Genomic DNA, 24039 nt, shown 5'->3' on the forward strand with positions numbered 1-24039 from the left:
GCTGGTAATAAGCGTGAAATTTATTGCTTCCTCCTCATCAAGCAGAAAACCTTCTCAAATGAAGAGACACAAACAAGGCTGGTTGATCCGCTTGCTTCTGCTGGCAGAGAAGTGTTTCCTCTGCTTGGTGTAATTGGTGTCTGGTTAAAGAAAATCACACAGGGTGTGTGCTAACGCCCAGAGTAAAGAACAAGCTGCTTACAGTTTTATTCAGCATCTGGTTTTCTGCCCGTTTCAGAAAGGGCACTTTTATAGCCCCGTGGTGCTCCCAGGAAGGATTACCAGTACATAAAGTCTCTGGGTTGATTTTTGGTTCTGGAATGCCAGAAGCTGCGTGAGACCACGCGTGCTTGGGCAGGAGGCAGCAGCTGCGTGTTGCTTCACACACAGCTCGGCCATCTCCACCCTCACCAAAAACACACCAGAGAGCTGCAGACTGGGAGAGACCTCATTTCTTTCAGCTCTTGCAGCCTGAGCAAGTGTGTCAATCGTTTCATCTAGGAAAAAAATGCCTTCGTTTTAGGAAATATAAGGCAAATTTGCAGAAGTAAAGGCAGCTCCAGTGGATGCTTAAAGCACTTGTTTTCTTTATGATCCTCACCCCTCTTTCTGCCCTATTCATGGGCCTTGCCTTCCTTCTGTGATAGCAGCTCCTTTTTTTTATTGGTCGTGGTGTGTAGGCAGATGGAGATTTCCCTTTACTTGAGGTGTGTGTTTGCTGAATCAACTTTTCCTCTTCATCTCCTGGTCCGGGAAGACTTCCAGAGAGCGATATTGCTGGAACTTCAAACTAATTGCTATTTCTGATCCAGTAATAATGCTTCTAATGCTGGGTGGCCGTGAGCTGTTTGCTGTAGTGCTCGTAAGAGACAGAAAGACTTCTTGTTTGTTTGTTTTACGCAGCGTACACACCACAGGATATAGTAGGAGGAATCCCAGATTCTGAATTACTGCTTCCGGAGTTGCTGAAGAAAGCTGGCTACGTCAATAAGATCATTGGCAAATGGTAAACTTGTTTTAAGATCTCTTGCTTTGAGATTTCAGTACGTGTGTGTATGTATCATGAAAGAGCAGCAGGGCAACCAGAAGCGTAGGAGAAAGCCTGTTTTGAAGTTCAGACGTCTGCCTTTTGAAATTTGTGGTGGATCTTCCCCCCTGCTGTGATCAATTTCCAAACTGAGTGTTACCATTACAAGTACACGCGTAGATCCATGCTTATATATCAAGCCTGCGGCTCTTTGTGCTTTCATCCATGTACCACACTACTTAATGTTATCAAGAAGTGCCAAGATGTTTTCTGTTGGAACTTGCCTTCAGCACCTATGTGCTTTTTGTCTTTGGCAGGATGAGTGTATGGTACAAAAACAGAGATGCAGATGCTTGAGGACGAGCGGATTGATATCAGAGCTATGCTGAAGTCTGTTCACCTGCTGTAGAAGATCAGGGCGGGTAGGGAGGGACTTAATGAGGACAGCTGATACTTCTGGGTGTTTTAAAAGAACTAGAGGGCTGAGCCAGTACTCTCTGAACGTCGTCCTTTGGCTTTATTGACTTGCATGATAGTACGATAAAATCTTTGCAGATCTTGTGCAATGGCTGCGAAGGATTGGGAAGGAAACGCCTGAGAGGTATTCAGTTCAAACAAAGACCGAATTACGGGTGTAGTAGTTGAAGCTGGTACATTTGTAACATTCGAAATTCAGATGCGCTCGTGGGCTGTAATGGAATCCCACGGTGTCTGGAGATCTCCGAACAGTTAATTCACAGTTTGGAACAGTGCTGTAATAAATAAATGTATAAATAGCAACTTCAAAACTACATAGACCCCCGACGAGTACTGCTTGGTTAACAGAGTAATTGTTAATGAAGAGGCTTCAGACGGGATTAGTACCAGGGGGATACTGTTTAGGAAAGTAATGGGATACATTTTATTTAGCAGTTTTGCTAACAAGTTAGAGAAGAGTGAGATTGAATTGTGGTTGGATTCACCCATGCTGCTGAAATTGGAAAGAAAGCAAACTAACCTAAGACAGTGAATTATTTATTACCACGAATCCAAACAGCAGAGTGGCCATGAAGAATCGGATCAGTGGGCTGAATGCAATAAGATGCAGTTCAGTGCTAATAAATGCAAATTCATACACCCAGGGAAAAGAAATAAACAACGCAAATACAGATTGGTTCCAGGCAGTTATTTGGAAAACAGCAAATCTGGAAAGACCTGCAGCTGTTAGCAAGCAGCAGCCTAAATATGGATGTGCAGTGTGCTATCATTACAGACCCAAGAACTGTTGTACCGGAGAGGACTGGGGAATGATACCGTGCAGCAGGAGTCTCTGGCAGTTGTGAACATCACCTGCTTCCCAGAAAGATGTTTAAAAGAAAAAGAAAAAAAAAAAAAAAAAGGCAGCGTGCAATAGTTAATTTGGAGTCTCATCCCAGCTCCCTGTAGAATTATGGAGCTTGTAGAGATCTTAAAGTTTTCTGGCAGAAGATTTTGTATCTTTTTCAGCATCCCTTTTAAAAGCATCTCAGAGTGACAGTGAGTTCCACAGTTAAATTATACGTTTGCAAGTCAAGTGTTTTCCATGACCTTTTTAGAATTTGTTGCATCTATTTATTTTCATATTGTAAAAGGGAGAGAACAATCTACCTTCTGTATCTCAGTAATTATTTGATATGTTTTTCATGTTTCTTCCTTTCTAAGAAAGCCCTAAGAGAACTTACAATATTTTCTCTTATTCCCTGTTCTTGTGGAAACAGCCAGGAATAGCTTTGTAGTATTGTGTATATAAATGAGGAAACAGGAGAGTCCTGTACTGGAGATTTGCAGTTTTAGTTACATCACCAAGATACGATCATAGCTGGAATGATGATTATTTTATGCTTTAACTCATTTTGGAATAGCTCAAAATGACATCACGGATCGCTTTAGTTCAGGTAATGCATTTTATGTCCCTTTTGTTCAGAAAGCGTGCAGACAGCAATAGCACAAAACGGACAGGTTGCGAATGCAGGCTTGTGAGTAGAATCTGCAATGATTAAATAAACACTTGGGTACGAAGATCTAGAGTCTGAAAGGACGGGCATTCTTTCTTTTCAAGACAGAGAATTTGCAATTGAGAAATTGGGGATTAGAAAGGAGCGTCAGCTTGAAGTTAGGAGCGTTTTCAAGCAGCATAGATGAATGCAGCTGTCATTAGGAGTAGCTAAGTGTGCTTTAGGTTCACGTGTGTGTGTAAAGAACTCGTTCTCATTTACATTCAGGTCTCTCTCTACCGTTTTGGCCACATAAAGACTCCATAAAGGGAATGCAAATACAGTGGTATGTTTCATGAGTTTTCCCGTGTGTTTTTTACAGCTTAGTGGTATAAAAGTGACTTGTAGATCAGAATCCTCCACAAAACATTACGTACAGCGTTGCGGTGGCTTTGAGCAGTGTAGTCCATCAGTGCAGATCATCAACACAGCATGAGAGAAGGCACTGATAGAAGCAAATAACAGAAAACAGACTGGACAGTAGGCTAAAATGGGATGCATGGGTCTGGCATGGTCTGCATGGGTCCGTTTGCAACAAGTAAGATCAAGACAATGCTCTGCAGTCATTTATTTAATTAAAATGCTTGAAGTTTTTCTTCTTGGGCAAAGATTGTTTTCTTGCATGCCATTCTGATGAGATTACGGCACTGAAGCAAAAAATAGAACTTAAATTCATCTATTTCTTTTGTTCCTAGGCATCTGGGCCACAGGCCCCAATTCCATCCCCTGAAGCACGGGTTTGATGAATGGTTTGGATCCCCAAATTGCCATTTTGGACCTTATGATAACAAAGCAGTCCCCAATATCCCTGTGTATAGGGACTGGGAAATGATTGGCAGGTAATTCAGCTGCTTGCCTGACAGTTGTTTTCCAAAGCGTGACCTCGTTGCTGGTAATGCTGCTCTCCTTGCTCTCCCTGCTGATACTGCTGTGTTGGAATACAAGTACTGGCATAGCAAACCAGTTTCAGTGAAAAAGTGTTGGCAAAACCAGAAGCTGCTCCAGAATCAGGCAAATTTCCGGGCTTGGTTAGATGGCCAGTGACCTCCAGATGCTTCACCCCGAGCAGAGGACTTTTAGAGCATGTCACTTAGATCACATCTGAAGCAGGATGTTTTTAATAAGATGCTTACTACTGAATGCCCCCTCTGCTCTGCAGCTCAGCAGTAAGCTGATGCAGAAAAGATGCTTGTAAAAGCTCATGAAACAGAATGGCTCTTCAGAGTCCAGCACAAAGCTGATTTAATCCACTGAGCTCTGCAACAGCTACCTGCAGTGGGTACCTAGAGGAGGGGTATAAGAAAACAAACATGGAATCGTCTTTTTTTTTATGTGGCTGTCCATCTTCCTGAACTGAAGGTTGTCTCCAGGTCTTCAAGTTTAATAGCCACTGCTTAACATCCATGAACTAATCTAAGGATGGTCATTTCCATTGGAGCTAGGGCAGAAGGGGGAATACCTTGTGGAAAAATGCTCCAGGTAGATAGAAACAGGAGTCTGAGTGCCAAGCCCAACCTGCAGGTTGCACACAGACCGTGTAGGGATTGTGGCTGCTCTAGAGAACCTCTCAGAGATGTTTGCTTATCCTGTTGTGCCCTAAAGGCTTCCTGTGATGATTTCATTCCACTACTTCTCTTGGAAACTGGTTCCTTTCTGTACTGAAAGAATGCTTTATTCCTCCTCTTTGTAGTAACCTTTTGTCTGTTTGCCTAATACCATCCTAGGCTCCAAGCGTGCAGTATGTATGTACCATTCTCACCCATTTGGTTTTCTGCTTGGTGTCATCTCATTTCACATACTGTCATTCTCACGAGGTCTGCAGCCTGCCCTTCTTTGTGTAATTGATGTCTGAAGATGCTTCCAGCACGATGTTCTTATGGCAGCCCAAGTTCTGATTCCAGGGTTGCTCTATCTCAATGAAAGTTTCTGTGCTCTTCTGAAAATATCACATACCAAACAGCTCTCTATTGAGGGAGCACTGCCTTATATCCATGTTCTAATAGCTTAATATTGAAAAGCTAGTGTAGTGGCTCACATTTGTCCAAATCTTGCAGTTGTGATTCATTCAAATCTGGCCATTTCACTGCTTTCTCCCATAAGAGAAAAATAAGATGACATTCTTTTAATTATCTGAAGAGAATTGGCTTGTTACATAAGTTATGTTTTCACCTTTTTGCTAAGTAGCAACAGTGCCTTGCTTATATAAATAATGGGGGCAGGGGCAGCTTTTTTGTGTTGTGTATTCCTTAAGTTTTATTCTTTTTTTTCTCTCTGATTCATTTTATCTTAAGATATTATGAAGATTTCAAAATCGATCTGAAGACAGGTGAAGCCAACTTGACTCAGATCTACCTACAGGTACCATTTATTTCAGTACTGGTTTCTGACCCACAGTGACTTTATGCTTCTTTTTTTTTTGGAGAGACTTAGATGGCAGAGGATGATTCTGTTAAATTCATTTTTACTGTTGTTTACAGGAAGCTCTCGATTTTATTAGCCGGCAGCAGGCCAGCCAGCAGCCATTCTTTTTATACTGGGCAATTGATGCTACCCACGCTCCTGTTTATGCCTCCAAACATTTCCTGGGCTCTAGTCAGAGAGGACTGTAAGTCTTGTTTTTGTGTGTTTTGGTGGTTTTTGTTTATTATTACTATTTTATTTATTTATAATTAATATCTCATGCTGGAGAAATGGAAAATCTAGGCTGCATTCATTAGATCCAGCTATATAGATCAGTTCTCAAAGTGTGGGCTGAAGTACATGACGATATATATTAGTTAGTGAGAACTTTGGTTCTTTATTTTTGCTATAATCTGAAATGAGGATCATGAGACCGAAATGGAGGGGAGAAATCTAAGCTCCTTTGCCAGTTGTGTGAGTAATGAAGTGCTGTATGTGGCATAGATGAAGTTTTGGAAGCTCTTTGTATGGTTTGTGCCTGTTGTAAAAACTTATAAATCAGAGGGGCGAGTAGAAAAGCATGCACGAAAAATGCAGTTTACAGAAGGCAAGAGTAGCTCTGTAGGTGCTGTGAGCCTTGCTTCTGAGAGCGTGATTTCAAACCAGCATCTGTAAGAAAAATGGTGTAATTTGCTTCAAGACAACGGCAAAGTGGCGTTGCCTATATCTGAGAACTTTATAGCTAAACTTTTATCCATTGCTGGTCTCTGTCCAAGCGTAGCTCAGATCTGAACAAATTCTGACTCCTAGTATCCAGGAGAAGTTGCTCCATACAGGAAAGAGGTTTTGCAGTGACCCTGGCAAACTTTAATATGGTACCTGATGCATATGAGAAGTATTTCCTTCTGCAGGCCAGGTGTAAATTGTGTTCACTAAAAGCATTGTGGCTTATTGCAATACATTATGCTGCATCAGATTGTTCTTCTTTTGCTGCCTTTAATGTTTTTCATCTACTTTTGCCTCAGATATGGGGATGCCGTACGGGAAATTGATGATAGCATTGGAAAAATCCTAAAACATCTTCAAAAGCTTGGTATCAGTGAGAACACTTTCGTGTTTTTCACCTCTGATAACGGGGCTGCTCTCATTTCAGCTCCTAAACAAGGTGAGTCTCAAATGAACAAACCTGGACTGGGATTGGGAAATCTAGGTTTATATTTCCATGTGTGAACGGGGGGATGGAAAGAGACCTGTACCTGTTTTTTGGTGGGTTTTGTTTTTCTTTCCTTATCCCCTGTGCAGTCAGGAGAAGCCTCAAAGTTCAGAGCTCTCATGTGTAGAGTTAGCCTGATGGGTCTATTTATGTTCATTACTTCTGGCCACTGGTGGAGGAGGTAACTTTGGCCAACTGGACTTTGGCCTAACCTGGTGTAGCTGTTCACCTGTGTGCATTTCCACTTCGTGCTCCTCTGTCAGGGGGTGAATGTTTTTTTTTATTTTATTTAGGCCCACCCAGGCACAAAAACTTCATAGGATTTTTATTCTCCAGCTGCCAAACGCATATCTGAACTTTAATTACAGTTTGAGTCTCTCCCTCTTTAGATCTCCTGAAAAGTTATCAGGAAGAAATAGTATTTTTATTGTTTCTACTCACGTTTTCCTTTGTTTAAATGATTTTTTTTTCTCTCAGAGTCATTACAAATTGATTTTATAACCCACTCTCTTCTCTTTGGAGGCAGGCTGTCTAGTGGTTATTAGACCACAAAGCAGGGAGTATCCTGAGTTCTGATTTCAGCTGAGCCACTGTGTTTGACTTTGTGTGACCTGGAGTCAGTCATAGCCCTTCCCTGTTTGCTCTTCAGTAAGCTCAGCTGTAAGAGTGGCTTAAAAACACCAATATTCTTGCAAAAAAAGCCTTCCTAGCTCTGAGAGGGAAACATTCAGGGAATGTATAACTTATTTTTTTCATTCTCGTATCTGCATCTCATACTGGTCTGGTACTTTAAAAGGTTATGAAAAAAAAAAATACTATTTCTTCCTGAAAGTGTCAGATTTCTCTAGTTACAAACAGCAGTTAACATCCATAAAGGGAAGGAAAATGCTGCAGTCTTATCTGTTTTGTTTGTTTTGTTTTGTCTTTGTCCAGCTGACAGCAAGTTGTGTTTAATTGTCAAGTTTCTCTCTGTACTGAAAAGACACTCTTAAAATTCATCATAAAGGAATATTTAAAGAAAACAGCTCTGGACATCTTACTTGAAGTAGGATTCGTGCACAAATGAAAACTCATTTAAAACTAGCTTAAAATTTTTGTAGTTGCCAGTGTCCCTTTGAAATGCGTTATTGGCATATCATGGGTTTTATGGGTTTTCTTCTTTCTCTAGGAGGAAGCAACGGTCGTTTTCTCTGTGGCAAACAAACCACCTTTGAAGGTGGCATGAGAGAGCCAGCGATTGCTTGGTGGCCTGGACATATTCCTGCAGGAGGGGTGAGTATCTGCTTTTAATGATTCTGATCAGTCGTGAGTGAGCTGAAATGAACGGAAAGGTTCTTGCTGGATTCAGTGGGCTTTGGATCTGACTTTTAACACATCAGTCCAGCCACTTGCCTAAATAAGGAGCTGAATGCTACCCCTCAGAACAATGCCATTTCTGTTCATTAGCACAAATTTGCATCTCGAGTGTCTGTGATCAGCACTTCTGTGAATACCACACAGCCTGGTCGTTTTGTTCTCGTGGTCTAAACCCTTTACTCTTCTGGACCACAGTATTTTAGCGGGTTACGTAGCTGAACAAGTAGAAGTATAAACACAGATGTGTGTCCCAGTGTGGAGCAGGAGCGTGGTGAAAATGCACTCTCTGTGCTTTGAAGTATCAAGTGATTTGACCCTTGCAGCTCTTGCTTTGGTGTTCAATAAAAGTTCCTCTCGGGGAGGTCTAGATACCAGAATATTGCTCTTTCCTGCCTGTAGACAAATTCAGATATGATCCCTTCAAAATAATCCTCTGGTGGTACTACCAGCCTCTTGTCCCAGTTCTCATTAAAGAAAGATGCAATCAATTCTTCTGCAGGGAGGGCTCATAGTAAATAACACAGATTCCCTCCCCTTTGTGAGCACCTCTCATCCCCGAAGAATGTGATACTTCATTAACTGGGCACTGTGCTTAAGATTGCAAACTATTCATAAATAAAACATTTATTTTTCTGAGTTGCATTCCTTTTCAGTGGTTTAATTGAGTCAGGATAATGATAATTTATCATTTGCATTTAGGAGAATACCGTCAGATATCTTAGATCTGCAGCTGAGGGTACGATGGTAGTTAGGTTTCATCGCTTTTTAGAGTCCACAAAACCTACTAAGGATATTTTATTATTTTTTTAATTTGAAATGAAAACAATCTTTTTGTTTAAATTTAAACATTTCCATAAAGTCTTTACAAGCCAAGTACAACAGCCTTGGGCTAGCATATGAGAACATGAAACTGAAGCCGACTGTTTTGTTTTCCATGTCCAAACTGAATAATGTGCTAAAAGTAAACATGCATTATAAATGAGGACAAGTAAATACCAAATTTTTAAATTCTTTCCATTGTAGTAACGCTAATGGTAATTAGGAACATGAGCAGAGAAATCCGTGTGCCTGTTCATTTTCTGACTGTAACTTGCTGGTACCACTCTTACAGGTAGCCTTTTGCATGTAGCCAGAGTGTAGCAGATGAAGCTTTGTGTGGTGAGAAACCTTCTCGGTAGCTTGGTGTGATGCATGGCTTCCTGCTTGAGGTTACAGCTGAAGCTGCTCTCTGAATTTCTGTGAAACAGTCATTTCTGTGCAGAGCTGACGTGTCTGCATATGCAGATGGACTGACCAGGGCTGTGCTGTGAGGACCACGTGCATGCTCAGCGGGCTGGAGAGCGTGCGTAAGGCTTATGGGGCACGAAATTCCCTCCTGCACCACCGTTGGTATCATCTTTGGCACTTAAGCATGTGCTTAACTCCAAATTCTTCCTATCCTGGGCTCCAGTTTGTGCCTGCCAAGTGCCTGCGTGTGCAGGTGTTCGGATCCCAGGTGTCCTCTTGGACTTGGCTCAGGTACCCTGGGAAGCCTGTTCTGAACCGTGGCCCTGGGATGCGCTGCTTTGCTCCGAATTGAACCCCCAGTGTGATGCTCCTAACACGAAAATATGTAACAGCTACTTACATGTCTTTTCTGCTTGTATTCTTGCTGTCGAGGCTCCAGCAGTGATACCCACAGCAGCACTGACTGCAGGTGAGAGGTATGGCATTGCTTCTGTGAAATAGTTTTTGCTTCTCTAGCATGTAGGGTGCCTGGGGTTGCTGCTTCTTAATCTCCTCTTTGGACCTAGTAAGTGAGGAGACGTGTTTGCTAGTACATTTCTGGCTTCTTTTTGATATCTTACGGAGTCTGTAGCTTCAATACCTTCTTGACTGCAAGTTAAAACTAGTCTGTCTAAGTGGTGCGGAGTCCAAGTAGCTGTAAAATGTGGGAAAACTGCTTCAAAGTGCCTCGTTGCTTTTTCTTCTCGAAAGAGTTGATGGAAACAAAGGGTTGGGTGCCCCGAACCAGGGTGGAAGCACAGAGCTTCTCAGCACTGCCAGATGCAAAGCTTGAAGGGTCAGCTCATCCCTCCTGCACTGGGGCTGCTCCATTCCAGCCACAGAGGTTTTGGAGCCACGGAGATTTTGGAGAGCAGGCAGTGGGCCAGCCCCCATTTCAGCTGGCACAGCTGCAGCCAAAAAAAAAAAAAAAAGAGAATTTTGAGGCCAGTGAAATCCAGTTATTGGCTGGAAGGCTCATCCTGCTGATGGGACTTGGCAGCCTGGTAATAACCTCATTGATGTATTTATGTTTTGTTTTGTTGCTGTTAAAGGGTGCGTGAGTTTATTTGAAGGAAGGAGCATCTTTTTACATAAACAAAAGAAGTCAGGTGGCAGGACCATGAGCACTCGACAGGATATCGATAGAGGGGAAGGATAATTGGTGCAGTCGGCTGACTTGCAGTTATTTTGGGGAGAGGGATGCCTCGGGAGCCTGTGTTGCTCTTGGCATCAACATTGAGTTAATTCTGGTCCCCCGTCAGGAATATTTATTCGCACACAAACAGCCTTTCTGCAGTTTCTTCCTCGGCTGTGTTTTCCAGGTGAATTCACAACAAATCAGCATTTCAGCATTCCCCACATCACATCTGCCTTCTGGAAGGATCCAGCTGGAAAAAAAAGAAAAAAAAAAATCATATTCTGTTGGTATTTGAATCCTCCTCCTCCTCTTTTCCCTCGCCCTCCTCCCCTTCCTCTCTCGTGCCTGCTTCCTGAAGGAGAAAAGAACATATCAACCCAAAGACAGCATTGCAACCTTTTCTTCGCTATCTCCCATGGGGCGCAAATTGAAATTGAATTAGACAGGGATATCAGGTCTGCTCGCTGTGATAACTGTAAAAGGATTTTATTTAAAAACACCCTGACATTTGTTCACCCAGTTTCAAATATTTAGCTTTCCTCCTTTCCATTCCTGGCGGGGGCGACTTTATTAATTGTCGCCTTTGATTCAGAGTTAAAGCTTGAAAGCACTGATAACAGCAGTGGTGACTATTTCTTCTAGCGACGTGGCCCACAGCAAAAGGATTTCATTTTCTTAAAGACGTTATGTGTATACTGAGAGTTTATTAAAAAGAAGGGGGGGAAGGAGGGGGGAAAAATCCGTTCTTACGTGCGTAATACCGGCTGTTTCTCACTGATACGAGCAATATCTGATCTCACTCTTTTTTTATATATTATTTATTTTCTCTGGGCTGTTGCCCTCTCTGGATTTTTATTTTTCTTTAAGAAAAGAAAAAGGAGGAAAAAAAGGGAAAGGCAACTAGAATGAAAGAGCACTGTTGACAGGAGAAAATGGTAATTTTTTTATTTTTCTCTGAAAATACTTCAAAGTTTTATATAAATATTAACCTTTTTTCCCCACCCATTCTTCAGCGTGGTGCTGCAGAGCACAGATAAATCCAAGTGGCTGTGGCATGGGCATTTAATTTCCTTAAGAAGTTTTCTCTGCTTCATGGAAAAATGTTGTCTGAGACCAGAAACGTAATTGGATGATTAAAGAGAGTCATCTACATCTGGTTATGGTTAATAAGGGCCAGTACAAGAAGACTGGGGTGGCCCCGCAGGATTGTCACAGCGCGCTCTATAAATTAGGTGATATTAGAGGCACGAGTCTCAGGTCAGTGATTGCCTCTCGCAGCTTGTTATCAGAAGATTGAGGCGAGGGAATGGGGTGACAACAAGAAAAGTGCCTTTTGGATTTGCTGTCTGAATTGTGAGAGGCCTAATTACAAAAAGTCTCGGGCACCAGCCTGCCTGTGCCTGGCGTGGCAGGAACCAGGGAGCAGGCGTGTGCCGGATCTGCTCCTTATTAGACTCCGAGCTCTGCATATGGTGTTCTGCTGACCCCACGGCTCTCCTAAGACATGCTTGGGGGAAATTAGCCAGCAGATGAGCCTGCGAGGGACTGAGCATCTTTGCTGAGACCCTGAGCTCTTGTAATCCCCTTTGACTTCAGGCAGAGAGAAGCGCTCCCAGCACCAGTGTTGTCCTGAAGCTGTCCTGCTGTGAAAGGAGCAAGCTGATTTATTTATTTTTTTGGAACATGTGTGCACCGATTTGTAGGATTTCATTCTTTTCTGAGCACGTGCCCAAGAGGAGCCTGTGTAAGGAGACAGTGGCAGGAGCACGCAGCAGTGTCTGTGTCCCATGGATGATCCAGCCAGCTTCGGTTCAGTTTGGTTTCCCCCCTGGAGGGCTCAGTTGTGTTTCTTCCCCCACAGCTGTAAATCAGAAGATCCCGATCCTCTTCTGCACATGCAGAGAGAGAATTTCACGTGTACATCTGCTTCTTGTGAGGGATCTGTGGGTTCATCTCTGCTCATTGCTGCCTGATGCAGCAAAGCCCATGAACAAGGCTTAACTTTTAATGCCCAAGACGTTCCCCAAGACTATTGATTGGGGTCCACTGATCCAACTGCCTTCCTGGGTAAGGCTTTTCGTGGTCAGGGCTTCCTCTTGAGCTTCGAGCTTTGCACTTGGATTGCTTCGTAGGAGTTGTGAAAGCATTCTTACATGCAGCTTTAATATTGTGTGTTTCTGCCAACACTTTTTGATGAATGAAAGCCATTACAGTTTGAAATTGCTGTAATCAAGTAATGTGATATTGTAATGTTAAACTTGTAATCAGTTCCCTGCATGTTGCTCTCTCCAGGTTTTTTTAACTTGCTAATTCTTCCTTTAAGTATTCATTTTGTTCAGCCCAGCCCCTTAATGAAAGGCTTAGTATCCCAGCAAAAATAGCATTTTCCCTTTATTTTTTTTTTGTTTCTCTAGAGCGAGGGAAACAACATCTTGCCAATACTCATTTATCATGTTATCAGTTGTTATCATTTTCTAATAATTAGTATCAGCCTCCAGGCTGGGGGGTCTGTTTGTGACTAGAGAGAGGATTCAGAGATAAAAAGACTTTGATAGTCTCAGCGTCGTAATGTTCACACTGACATTAGCGAGGCTGCTGGTAGGACTTGGATTTCACTCAGAATGTGCTTCTGAACTTACAGATGTGAGCTCGTATCAGATGGCTTCTTGTCTCTGAACAAGTGGTGTGGCTGAAAAGGCTCTTTTCATGTCACATCTTGTGCTGGTGCATCCTGGTGCTAAACATGCTTGCTCTTGCTCTTGATTTGAATGTATCTGCTTCCATTTACTGTGTCGCTGGCTAATTAAACATTCTACTGCAGATAACTGTAGCATACCCCAAGGAGGATGGGAGCAAAGCTTCAGAAAGAATCAGAAGAGAGTTTTAGGTTTTTAAAACATAAATAAGACCAGAGAGATAAGTATGGCTTCCAATTAAAGCAAAAAACAAACAGGAAAACAACAACAACAAAAAATCTTTGTAAATCTCCTTTGGAGCCAAAACCAGATGTTTTTCTCCCTTATTAAAATATATACTAAAAATACCACAACTTTATAGTCCTCGAATTGTTGGAAATGGTTTGCAGATGAAGTCATTGGGCTCTTTTTGTTGTTATCCATCTATCCTTGTGCTTTCTGCAAACCCTCTCAGGGTATTTTGGACTACAGAGATGATCTGGTGAGGGAACAAATCAAGGACTTTTTTTTTTTTTTCTTTTTTTCCTTGTTTTAAATGTTGATTTTTCAATTCACAAGTGACTCAGAATTTGCTAAATGAGGTTGAACTCTGCAAAAAGATGCTCTGGTAGGTGGCCACATGGAGAGAAGTGAGAGGAAAGAGAAAAACGAAACAAAATGCAAATGCTTTTTGGAAACGAAGAAATATTAATCATCTCCTTTCGTTTTTCTTTTAATGTGAGGTTTGCTGGTGACTGCAGAGGGAGGTATTCTTAAAAGATGCTTAGCAGGGAAGGCGGATCAGGAAGCAATACTGCTGCCTGGGAGGAAACCAGCCTCTCATTATGGCTTTTACCGAAGGTCTTTTTGCAAAAAAGCGTTTCTGTTGATGTTTCAGGTCAGTCATCAGCTGGGCAACGTGATGGATCTCTTCACTACCAGCCTCTCCCTGGCGGGTCTGCAGCCTCCGAGTGACAGACAGATTGACGGCATCGACCTTTTACCTGCCATCTTGCAGGGCAAGCTAATTGACAGGTTAGTTACGAGCCCAGAGCTACGACCCTTGCCTCCTAACTGAAGTGGTGCCAAAGTTTGGATTATTTAAAAAAAAAAAAAATTTACAGGAATATTTAATAAGCTGAGCTGACACATATTTGCTCCTACTCAGTGAAGTGAGGTAGCACCAGAGATTTACCCTGTGAATTAATCCTCTGCTGGAGCAAGCGGAGGTGACATTTCCTGACACGCAGCGTATGCCATTCAGTGGAGCCTGGGGACAGATGCAAATGTCAGGGGGTTAGCAGGGATCCCTGAAACAGCATATGGCAACAAGGGAGATAGGTCTGGGAACTGTAGCCAGGGTAGGGGCAAAGATATCAATTTTAATACTGGAAAAACATCCAAGACTTTGGCTCTTTGCAGAATATAATTCCAGTTTGAGAGAGGTTGAAGTTAAAGGCTGGGCTGCTGCAGGTAAGCCAGAAGCCCACTTCTTCCCAAGGTCCTGGTTCTTTGGTTGCTTTTAGAATCAGAGAATCATTCAGGTTGGAAAAGATCTCTAAGGATATATTCGGATTAGAGACCTGGGATCTTTATGAGCATGGAGAAGTACTGTCAGCAGTTGGGTAGACACACTAAGATTTGACAGCAAATATCCTCGATGCCCTCTTTGAAAGGTTTGGAGGTCAAGCGAAATCTTTTAGTTCTGATTTTGGTAAGTAATTTGGCACCCTGGAAATCTGAATACAAACATATTCTTTGTCTGTGACACAACAAGGAAACATACACATGCAAAATGTTCTTTTCTTTGTTGGATGTGAGCCTTTGTTCCGTAAAATTCCTCTTTGTTAAAGCAAGGAATGTGTGCCAGTTACCTGAGAGTTCGTCCAGTGGCTGCTAGGAGGTGTTGCATGTTCCTCAAACACAGCCTATCACCATCTTTACATCCGAAAGTTTGTGGAGCTGCTGTGTCTTATAAAAGAGAATTTCACTGCAGCCACCAATCTCTTGCAACAGTGCCATTTGTGTTACAATAATAGTCACTCAAGGGCACGATAGCTTGCTTTTTTTTTTTTTTTTTTTTTTTCCCAGACCTGAATGGGAGGTCACAATTCCAAGAGCCCCCAAAACGTTGCAGAGGATGCAGTTGTAGTGTTGTGTTTTTTTTTCTTTTTTTTTTTTGAAGTTTAAAAGGTTAAAGCAATCAAGGAAAAAGAAATTGGTAACAACAGAATTTTGAGTATAAGGTGTAAGCCTCTGTCAGAGATGGATTTTTATTTTTTTTTAAATGCAAACCTAACCCCCACACCTTCAGTTCCATGGGTACATACAGCTTGTCACACAATCAGTATTTATGGCAATAAAAAAGGAGACTAATGTGTTTTCAAGCGTGGCATATTTGTTTGGACACTTTATTTTGTTAATGGGCCTGGTTTAGATCAGGTTCTGCATTTTGTCACGTTTCTCAAGCAGTCTTTATTTCACAGGCATTTCAGGTGTTAGGATGCAGGACTGGGCACTGTGAGCAACAGCATTTCCCCTTTCTTCAGGAGCAGTTCCTGCTGACAAAGGACAAAGGCTCATTTTTTGTGCAAGGAACCTGCAGGGGAGGCCGCAATTTTGCAATAGAAGAGATCTAAGGCCACTCCTGTCGTTCAGACGTGGAGATTTTAATCTTATCTTGTGTGTAGGGACTGTTTTTTTTCAAGGTGGCATCACCGGAGAGGAGTTTTTGCTTAGTGCCATCTGAATCAAAGACGAAGATGCCTGCCCTTACCACCGTGATAAGCAACTTTGTGGTCTCATCCTGTCAGCAGCCTGAAGCAGCCGGAGAGAGCGATGTCTGATGTCCTTGTGTGAAGAGCTGCAGCAACAAATCAAACCTCTCTCCTGCAGATAGCCCATTTCTGTAAAATTTTTTACCGTTCCCTCAAAAAAACGAGAGCACGTTATCAGGAAAACCAACGAGTGTGGTGCTGGGATGCCCAGGTAGTGCCCGTACTTGGGTGCAGACTGTGCTCTGCACAGGGGATCTGTAATCAGGAGAACTGTAGGGAAGAATTTGGATGTTTCAGTGATGTGTTTAGGTGATGCAAAGGGAAGTTCAGGGAAAGCAGACGGACAGGAGTTCAGTATGGCTGGTTGCCAGTTTTTTTCACATGGGATTTTTCTGAGCTGACACCCAGAGCAGGTCAGCAGCTGGTGTCCTCCCCAGCCATCCTGTCTGTCTGACAGCAACGGCATAGATCTCGGTGTTGCCATAAAGAGGAGTCTAAGCATTGCATATTCTGTGAATCCCTGTTTTTTTTTCACTCTCTGGCAGACGCACGCCACTTCTGAGACATTTGGTGTTTAAATCGGCGTGCTCTATAGGAAATAACAGGGTCTGATAGTTCAAGGATTAACAATCACTGGCAGCCAAGCTGTATAATGTTTCATTCTTGCGCCGTGTGAGCTCTCAACTTGATGAACACTTTAAAAAATGTTAATTGAAAACCTTGCAGTGGAGACTATTAGGAGGCAGCCTGTTTCTGACTGATAGCTGGATCGGAAGTCAGACGCCATTAAAGTGTTTGTCTCCCTTATCAGCAAGGCTGCGGCGGCAGCTGCCCAGGCCCGGCGTGTTGGTGTTTCTCATGCAGTTCTGCTCTCCCTTGCAGGCCCATATTCTATTATCGGGGCAACGAGATGATGGCCGTGAGAGTCGGGCTTTACAAGGCTCACTACTGGACCTGGAGCAACTCCTGGGAGGAGTACAGCAAGGTAACAGGACGCTGACCCTTGTCTCGTTCCTTTTCCCCTTCCCTGCTCATTCTCCTGGGGGGAATAACCTTTTACAGAGGAGTTTTAAACTGGGGGATGTCACAGAGCTCTTGCAAACCAGCCTTTTATCAACAGCTTCTGAAGAGCTACCAGATCTAATGGTACTGGTGTCACCAGCACGCCAGTACTGAAGTCAGAGACAAACAGAGGAAAATGAGCAAAGTCTTAAGTTGTTTTATGTGGCACTCACTTTTAGCAGCACTTAAATTTCCTTAATGTTAAGCTTCTTTCCCTGCTGAATTCTGAACTTTCCTGTGTATCCTTACAAAGTCTGGAAGCAAATTGGTCACGTACCTTGCAATATCTGGTGGAAAAGACTGAGTGTGCCCTGAACTATACAAATGGAGTAGGGCTGTGATTTGTGGTTTAATTTTGTTTGTTTGTTTTGGTGTTTGCTTGTTTTTTGTTCCTTTTTCCTAAATGGGAAAAGGAAAGCTGTAGGGACCATGCAGTGGAAAGAACAGCAGTCACTGAAAACAGTAGAGTACATATGTTTAATCTATTACCAGCACTCTTTGCAAGCCCGTATCACTCTAGAAGATGTTTTATATTTTGTTTGCCAAGTAGGCACTGCTTTTGTAATTTCCTCGCTGATCTTCTCACAATTAGATGTTAAGCGCTGTTATTTTTCTTCTTTTGTGTCTTTCTTGCCTCAGACTTGGGTACTAAACTCTGGGGCATTTCTTGAAAGGCAGGTTCACACATGTGCCTTGCTGATTATACCGTTAGCCATGAACTAAATGTATTATGGCACAGCTCTCAGCAATTTTGACAGCAGGCTGGTATTGGGGAGGAATTGTTTGTATGATTTATTTTTTATGTCTTTCTTTTTTTAAAAAAAACTTACGGTGGCTCCTCAAGGCATCACAGGTGCAGAAATAAGTGCTGATGACATTTATAGATGTAAAAGTGCGTGGTTTCACTGGGAAGTCCTGGAGGTGGAAGGAAGCACCAGCTCCGAGGGAATCATTTACACTCAGGGCTGTAAACGTGTGTGTTTGTCTTTTTTAGGACTGTATTGCTCCGGGAGTCAAAGTTTGTTTTACGTGGAGTAGGAAGGAAAGTTGACTCAAAATGCCTTGCACGCTCTGTGTCAATGCTAATACTGCCCGGCTAAAATGAGATAATGTATTTGTTGAGGTTTGTACGTGAGCAAAGCCCACGTGTCATATGTGGCTCAGCGTGGAGGATTTTCCTGGGTGAGAGCAACTGGGAGCTTCTATGTTCGTGTGTGTGAGTGTAGGAATGGCTCAGGCATGCTTTTCCCATGTGCCTGGAAGATAATGTCACACATGACTAATTGCTTTCTGTTGTAATATATGCACATACACACACCTACACACCTAGTTTGGAAATAAATAAATGCCTGCATTGATCTGAGCTTATTTGTAGATGTCTGGGTATGTGTGTGGCTGTGATAATGGGGAGCGGTTCCTCATTTCCAAAGCTCTCCTACTGCGAGAAATGGCAGTTGTGCAATTAAGGAATATTTATTTCTTTCTGAGTCTTTGTTTAACTGCTGTCTGATAAAAGTCAGCAATTATACTGTACATCAGAGAGATGATTAAAAATTCACTTGCTTTCCTGCAGCTTGTATCACATGTGGTTGATGCGGGTAAAATTGGAGCACATTAGTGGACAGACTAGCCATTAACAACACGCAGAGGAAGCTGAGGCTGAAATTTGTTCCAATTCTCCTCATGTCCTCGAGCCATTAATTACAAGCCTTGCAAGTTTAAAAATAGAAATAAATCAGAATGCAGAGCAGCTCCACAGTTCTGAGCCTTGGTTGAGGAGTTTTGTAATCTCACCTTATGATACGGTTGCCTCTCTCACTGCCTCGTGTTCTCGGCTGTTTTGGTACTGGATTAAATTATTCTGCCAGAATCAAAAAGGCCGATTTGTTTGCTAACCAGTGAGTTTCTTTTGACCAGTCACTTTTGACCAGTGGGTTTCAATCCATGCACGTGTGGCATTAGAAATTCTGCCTGTCGTCAGGTTTGCCGTTCGATAAATTTGATTTGCCATCCCATTAGAACTCCAGCTAACGAGACCTCGTTAGTTGTGTGATCTCCATGGGTGCTTATCTCGGTGTAAATCCAGTTTAAAGATTTATTAAACTTTCAAACGTAAAATTCTTCCTGTCCAAAGGGTCCCAACTCAGAGCTGGGATAAATAGCTGTATCTGGCTGGCAGGTCAGTCATTGGGAAGAGGGCTGGAGTTGGCCAGATGTGTCAAAACAGCTGTCTGCAGTTTTTTTCAAGGTTTGTTTTATGGGTAGTTGAGTATCTAATTATTTTGATGGATACAATGCACGTTTTAGCCAAACCTCCTTTTGCTTTCAAATTCCCTTGTTAATTGGCAGTGTGGGAAATCGGTGATTGATACAGAAATCGCGCACTGGTTTTAATCCATGCACTGTGCATTTTTGTGTGACTTTTAGATGAGATTATACCCTGAAAGCATCCAGAATCACATTTTCGTGTTGATATTGGAAAAATGTGAAATTGTTGCATGCCCTGGGTCTGAGCACAGTCGTGTCACTTTAGGACTACCAGACCTTTGAGGATTAACTAGAAAGAATGTGTGCAATGTTGGCCTCTAACCTGGAAAGCTTTGCACTCAAATGTGGTGCAAGTTCATTAAGTAATAAAGTATGTATGTACAAATAAAAACTCGACCAGAGAGAAGCAGCTTATAGAAAGCAAAGCCTTGGAAAGCATAACAGGCATGTGAGTACTTCTCTCTATATGGCACGTGGAGTATTTACACTGGAAAGGTCCCACACGAGCAGTGCGCAGGTTTATGGTCGTCCCACACTCCCATGACATTAGCATGCCCTTACTGGTCTGCGTCCCCTGCCTTATGGCTTGGGATTAAGATCTGTTATCTTTCACAAAGCTGAAGTGTTCTGTTCTGTTCCTCCTATTTCTTATTTTTTAACCCCCAAGCGATTTTTCCTAATTGACTCCTCTCATAAGCTCTTGCAGTCTTTCTCAGTGCTGGAGGACGCCCTGGTGCCATCTTTCCTGCTGCCTTAACGTGATTACTTAGGCAACTTGCGTGCTTGAACGGTTTGTCTCCTGGAAGCATGAAGGGAACACTCTTCAGAAGTGAGAGTAAGCGCTCTGTGGGGCATTGTTCCAGCAGATTTTGGGACAGGTGTGTCCTCCAGTGTTCAGGAAATACAGCAAAGACCACAGCTGTATCATAGCTTCACACTGCACCCTGGCAAAATTCAGTGATGTGATCGGTCTTTTCCCAGCACGGGGCAGAAGGGAACACAGAACTAAGGATAAACCCAGAGAGCTCCCCTCCTATACAGCACAAGACATGTGAGCCTCTTACTGGGGTGCAAAGGGGGTGACAAATAACGTGTGTGGACCTGGTGTTTCATGCACTGCTGTTTTATCGCTGCTGGTGCCCGCAGCAGTGATGCTGGGTGCGCAGCTTCCCGTTCCTAAACTTTTTGCTCAGGGTTTCCATTGTTTTGTCCATCTGATGGAAGGGAGAGGGACGTTTGATCGTCCTTGTTTGGACGCTGGGGCCTGAAAGAGGAAAAACTGGGTGTTCTCTGTGGCTTTACCCACGAGCCAGCAGAAGAAAGGAGATCTCCTCTCTACCTGCCACAGAGATTATCCAGCAGAGAATAGCTCCTGTGCCTTCCAAGAGCAGTGATGCACGAAGGAAAAAAAAGTAAATTAAAAAAAAAAATCGTGGTAAAAGCCCCCTGGTTCATTGGAGAGTGGCTGATAACATCAACCTTGCTGCCGTCAGCTGAGGATCTTGTCAGTAGTCGACAGCGATTTTTCAGAAGGGCCCCTGTGTCTGTAAGTGCTTGGGGTAGGTGCCGGTGAGAAGACCCCATTGTTTTAATGTGAAATGCCAACGGGGTTATTCCTGCACGGTCTGTCTGATTGCCCTTCTCGGCAGCGTGAAGGGATCGATAAAGCCTTTTCTGCAAGGGGGATGTGAAGTCAAGTAGAACCTCACAAATAATGACATTTGATTGTGGTCCTCCGAGCGCAGGAGCTGGCCATTGATCGCTTCTGCTTGGAGGCTCGCCGATCTGCCCATCTTCTGGGGGCTCTTCCAGACGCTTAACACATTAGGAGCAATTTTTGTTCGACGGGGTTGAAACTTGGCAGTCACACTCGGAGGTGTCTGGTCCGTCAGAGCTCCGGCCTGCGAGGCTTTCGCTGGGAATTGCCAGGGGAGCGAGAGCGGCCGCTTACCAGCGCCGTGGCGAGCAGCGAGAGGCAATGTCCCTGGCTTTAATTAACTGTTCTCTCCCTCTGATATGAGCACAGCTCTGCCGCTCCAGGTCTCGTGTGGTGGGACGAGGAGACGTGAGCAGGAGACGGACCCCGGATTTGCTGCGCCGCTATCGAAATCCGCAGCCGCTCGTCGAGTCAGAGCGATCTGGGATAGCGCCAGGGTGACGAATTGCCAGAGGGCTGACGTTGACACAAGTGGTGATTCCATCGCCTGGCGGAGAGCCCAAACTGGCAACCGGCTGTATTTGTCTCATGTCTATATTGACATAGCATCTGTGGTCCATTTGCTCTGGAAATTAAAGCATAAGCTGTGCAACCGATTGCCACTAGGTCTTACGAACGGAAAAACGATCCAGGTTACACAATTGCTGGGAAGAAGAGCAGAAAGACGTGCTCGCTGAAAGGTTTACCTGATGTGCAAGGAGTTTTTTTTATTTTTATTTAAAAAAAAAAAAAAAAAGGATTGCTGGAATTTCTCCTACAGCAAACAGCTCTGCACGGTGGTGCAAAGCACTGCCTGTGCGAGAGCTCTGGTGCAGAAGCCGAGATCCTTCTGGTTGCCATCTGATGCTCTTTTATTGGTTCCCGGAGAAGCAGAGCTGATGTGCTTTAGATAGGATCTTCTGGTTTGGCTTTCATGCTTTTATAGCTGAGGAGGAAAGCTCCAAGAAAAGCTTAAACACAGGGTGACCTTTCTACTTTGTTTGATCAGTGTTACTGTAAACATGCAAATTACCTTGGACTGTGTGCAGAGTGAAATATTAGGCATGTGCTTTAACTGGCTATTGATCCCCTGCATATTGTTATTAACAGCCTGCCAAAGAAAGAGCTTTGAGTAAATAATAACGGGCAGAGTGGGGTTTTGTTATCCTGGTGGGCAGGCAGGCGTGCCCACCTACCTCTTTGCTCTTTGCCACATAACATAACTTCACTTTTGAGGGAAGTTTGCAGTCCTGCTGGCAGTGATAGAGAAACTGAGCCAGCCCCTTGCCGGTGTAAATCAGGGCAGTTCCCCTGCTGCCCGTGGAACAAGGTGGCTTTTCTCCAGCTGAGAATTTGGTACATCTGTGTTTACTGGTAAAGCCTGAAGTGTCCTCAGAGGCTATTGGGCATGTCGGAGGAAAAAAAAAAAAAAAAAGGGAAAAATTTTAAGGAAGAGCAAGAAATGACTGAGAACGTTGATGTGATTTAAAATGGTCATCTAGTGACCATCACCAACAGGAGGAGACTGCCCTCCCTCACCAGGTCTGTTGTCCTCCACCCTTACAGGGGAGCAGAGCTGGTTTCCCTTCTGCCCTGCTGGAGGGCAGCTCCAGCTCTCCCAGCAAAAAGGGCTTTGGCACATCCCTTCCCCATCTCTCAGCAGCACCCGTGGCCAAATCTGCACGCTTTCCAAGCAACTAGAGGCATTATCCAGATGCTCCGGAGTGTGGGTTGTCTCATCGTTAAATGCTGCTCACATCTCGGGCAGCTTTAGTGTACACTGGTTTGGCTCCAGAAAATAAAAGCAATCCAGACTCGAGGATCCCAGACTTGCAGCTTGCTGATGGAGCTGACTTCTCTTTCCATCCTGAGAACCGAAAATGCTTTGAGATAAGAATCAGAAGAGAGTAGAGCTTGTGAATGATAAATTAAATGTTCTTTTCTGTCAAATGGGCAGAAGACCAAGCTCCACCAGCTGAGGCTCAGTGCGTTGCTTCCTGGGATGCTGGGCAGTGCCTTGAGAGCAGGGGAGTGAGGGTTATAATTTTATATCTTGTATTTTGCTCATTTGCCAATGACTGACTAGAAAGCATGTTGAGCTGTCTCTGTCGGTTGGATATTAGCAGCCACACACTACAAAAAAATAATAACAGCCTGTTATATTTGTGGAGATGAAGTTGAAAAGCCTCGGAAATTCAAAGTGTGGTTCCAGCAGCGCTTGAGGAGAGTTATTTCTGCGTCACAAAACAGTCGGTTTGGTTATTGCTTTCCCCAGCAGCCTACCTTTGAGCAGGGCATTGGCTGCTGGGGTTAGGGGACAGCTTTTGGCTGGAGGCACCAGGCGAGGAGTCGCAGCACCTTTCCGAGCATCCCCTGGGACCTGGCCTGGGCCGTGTTCTGGAGCCTCAGCCACAGGGAGCAGAAGAGGAAATGCAAACAGAGCAATGGATAAACAAATACCCAGGAGACTGAAATCTTTCAGACTAACGCATTTGCAGCTGAAGAGTATTGTACCAATTAGCAGGCTCTTAATTAAATTGCTTGTTTGATTTGCATCCAAATTATAATTTGGATGTTATGTAGGCTTTGATACCTTTTCATTAACTGTTCCTTTTGGAAGAAAAAAAAAACAAAAATCTATTTTTCACTCGGTTTCAGGGGCCTGTGGCATCAGAAGGTGGGAAGGTCAATCATTTTTGTATCCATTTAAAGTCCATTATTGGTCGGTCACTACAACCTATCAAGCAACTCTCTTATTTTTCCAGTCAGTGAGTCAGGAATCTATAGCTGTGTGCAGATAAATGGGATTTTATGGGCTTCTAACCTTCTTGCTTTATTGAAAAGCAGAATATTAACTGCTCCACTGACCAGCTGTCCATTAAAAACACGGGATATTTTTAGAAAATTGTTTGCCAATCAAATCCTACCCACATCTGTAGAGAGCCTTTCAGTTTGTTTGTTTTATAAGCAAATCCTGCAGCTGCCTTCCCACCTCCATTGAAATATTCCCACTTACCTTCTCTCCACGTCTCTGTCCGTGTCTCGGGGCATTTTGAGGCATTGTAAGGGCGCAGCGTGGCAGCTGGAATTGTAAAACCCAGCTTTAACAAGTCCGCTCGGTGCTAGCCCGTGCTGGTCTGTGGGGCCCC

At 43.5% G+C, this 24039-nt stretch overlaps 1 protein-coding gene across 5 annotated transcripts in view; it reads left to right on the top strand.

The window, feature by feature from the left end:
- Positions 1-24039, top strand: part of GALNS (galactosamine (N-acetyl)-6-sulfatase) — a 44476-nt gene that overhangs the window by 4280 nt on the left and 16157 nt on the right. The window contains exons 4-13 of one of the 5 annotated variants that reach the window (XR_014697083.1): positions 904-1006; positions 3735-3878; positions 5331-5397; positions 5517-5644; positions 6465-6604; positions 7821-7924; positions 13986-14122; positions 16747-16849; positions 17921-20072; positions 20176-23538. Coding sequence is in view for 4 of the 5 variants with exons in the window: in XM_084533008.1 (XP_084389134.1) it covers positions 904-1006; positions 3735-3878; positions 5331-5397; positions 5517-5644; positions 6465-6604; positions 7821-7924; positions 13986-14122; positions 16747-16849; positions 17921-17977 (983 nt within the window). In the remaining variant the exon portion in view is untranslated. Of the gene's footprint in view, positions 1-903; positions 1007-3734; positions 3879-5330; positions 5398-5516; positions 5645-6464; positions 6605-7820; positions 7925-13985; positions 14123-16746; positions 16850-16984; positions 17535-17920; positions 23539-24039 lie in introns of those variants that run through there. The other 4 variants (XM_084533008.1, XM_084533009.1, XM_084533007.1 and 1 more) reach the window with 4 other exon arrangements.

The sequence above is a fragment of the Aythya ferina genome (assembly GCF_964211825.1).
Source record: "Aythya ferina genome assembly, chromosome: 12".
In the NCBI taxonomy this organism is placed as follows: Eukaryota; Metazoa; Chordata; class Aves; order Anseriformes; family Anatidae; genus Aythya; species Aythya ferina.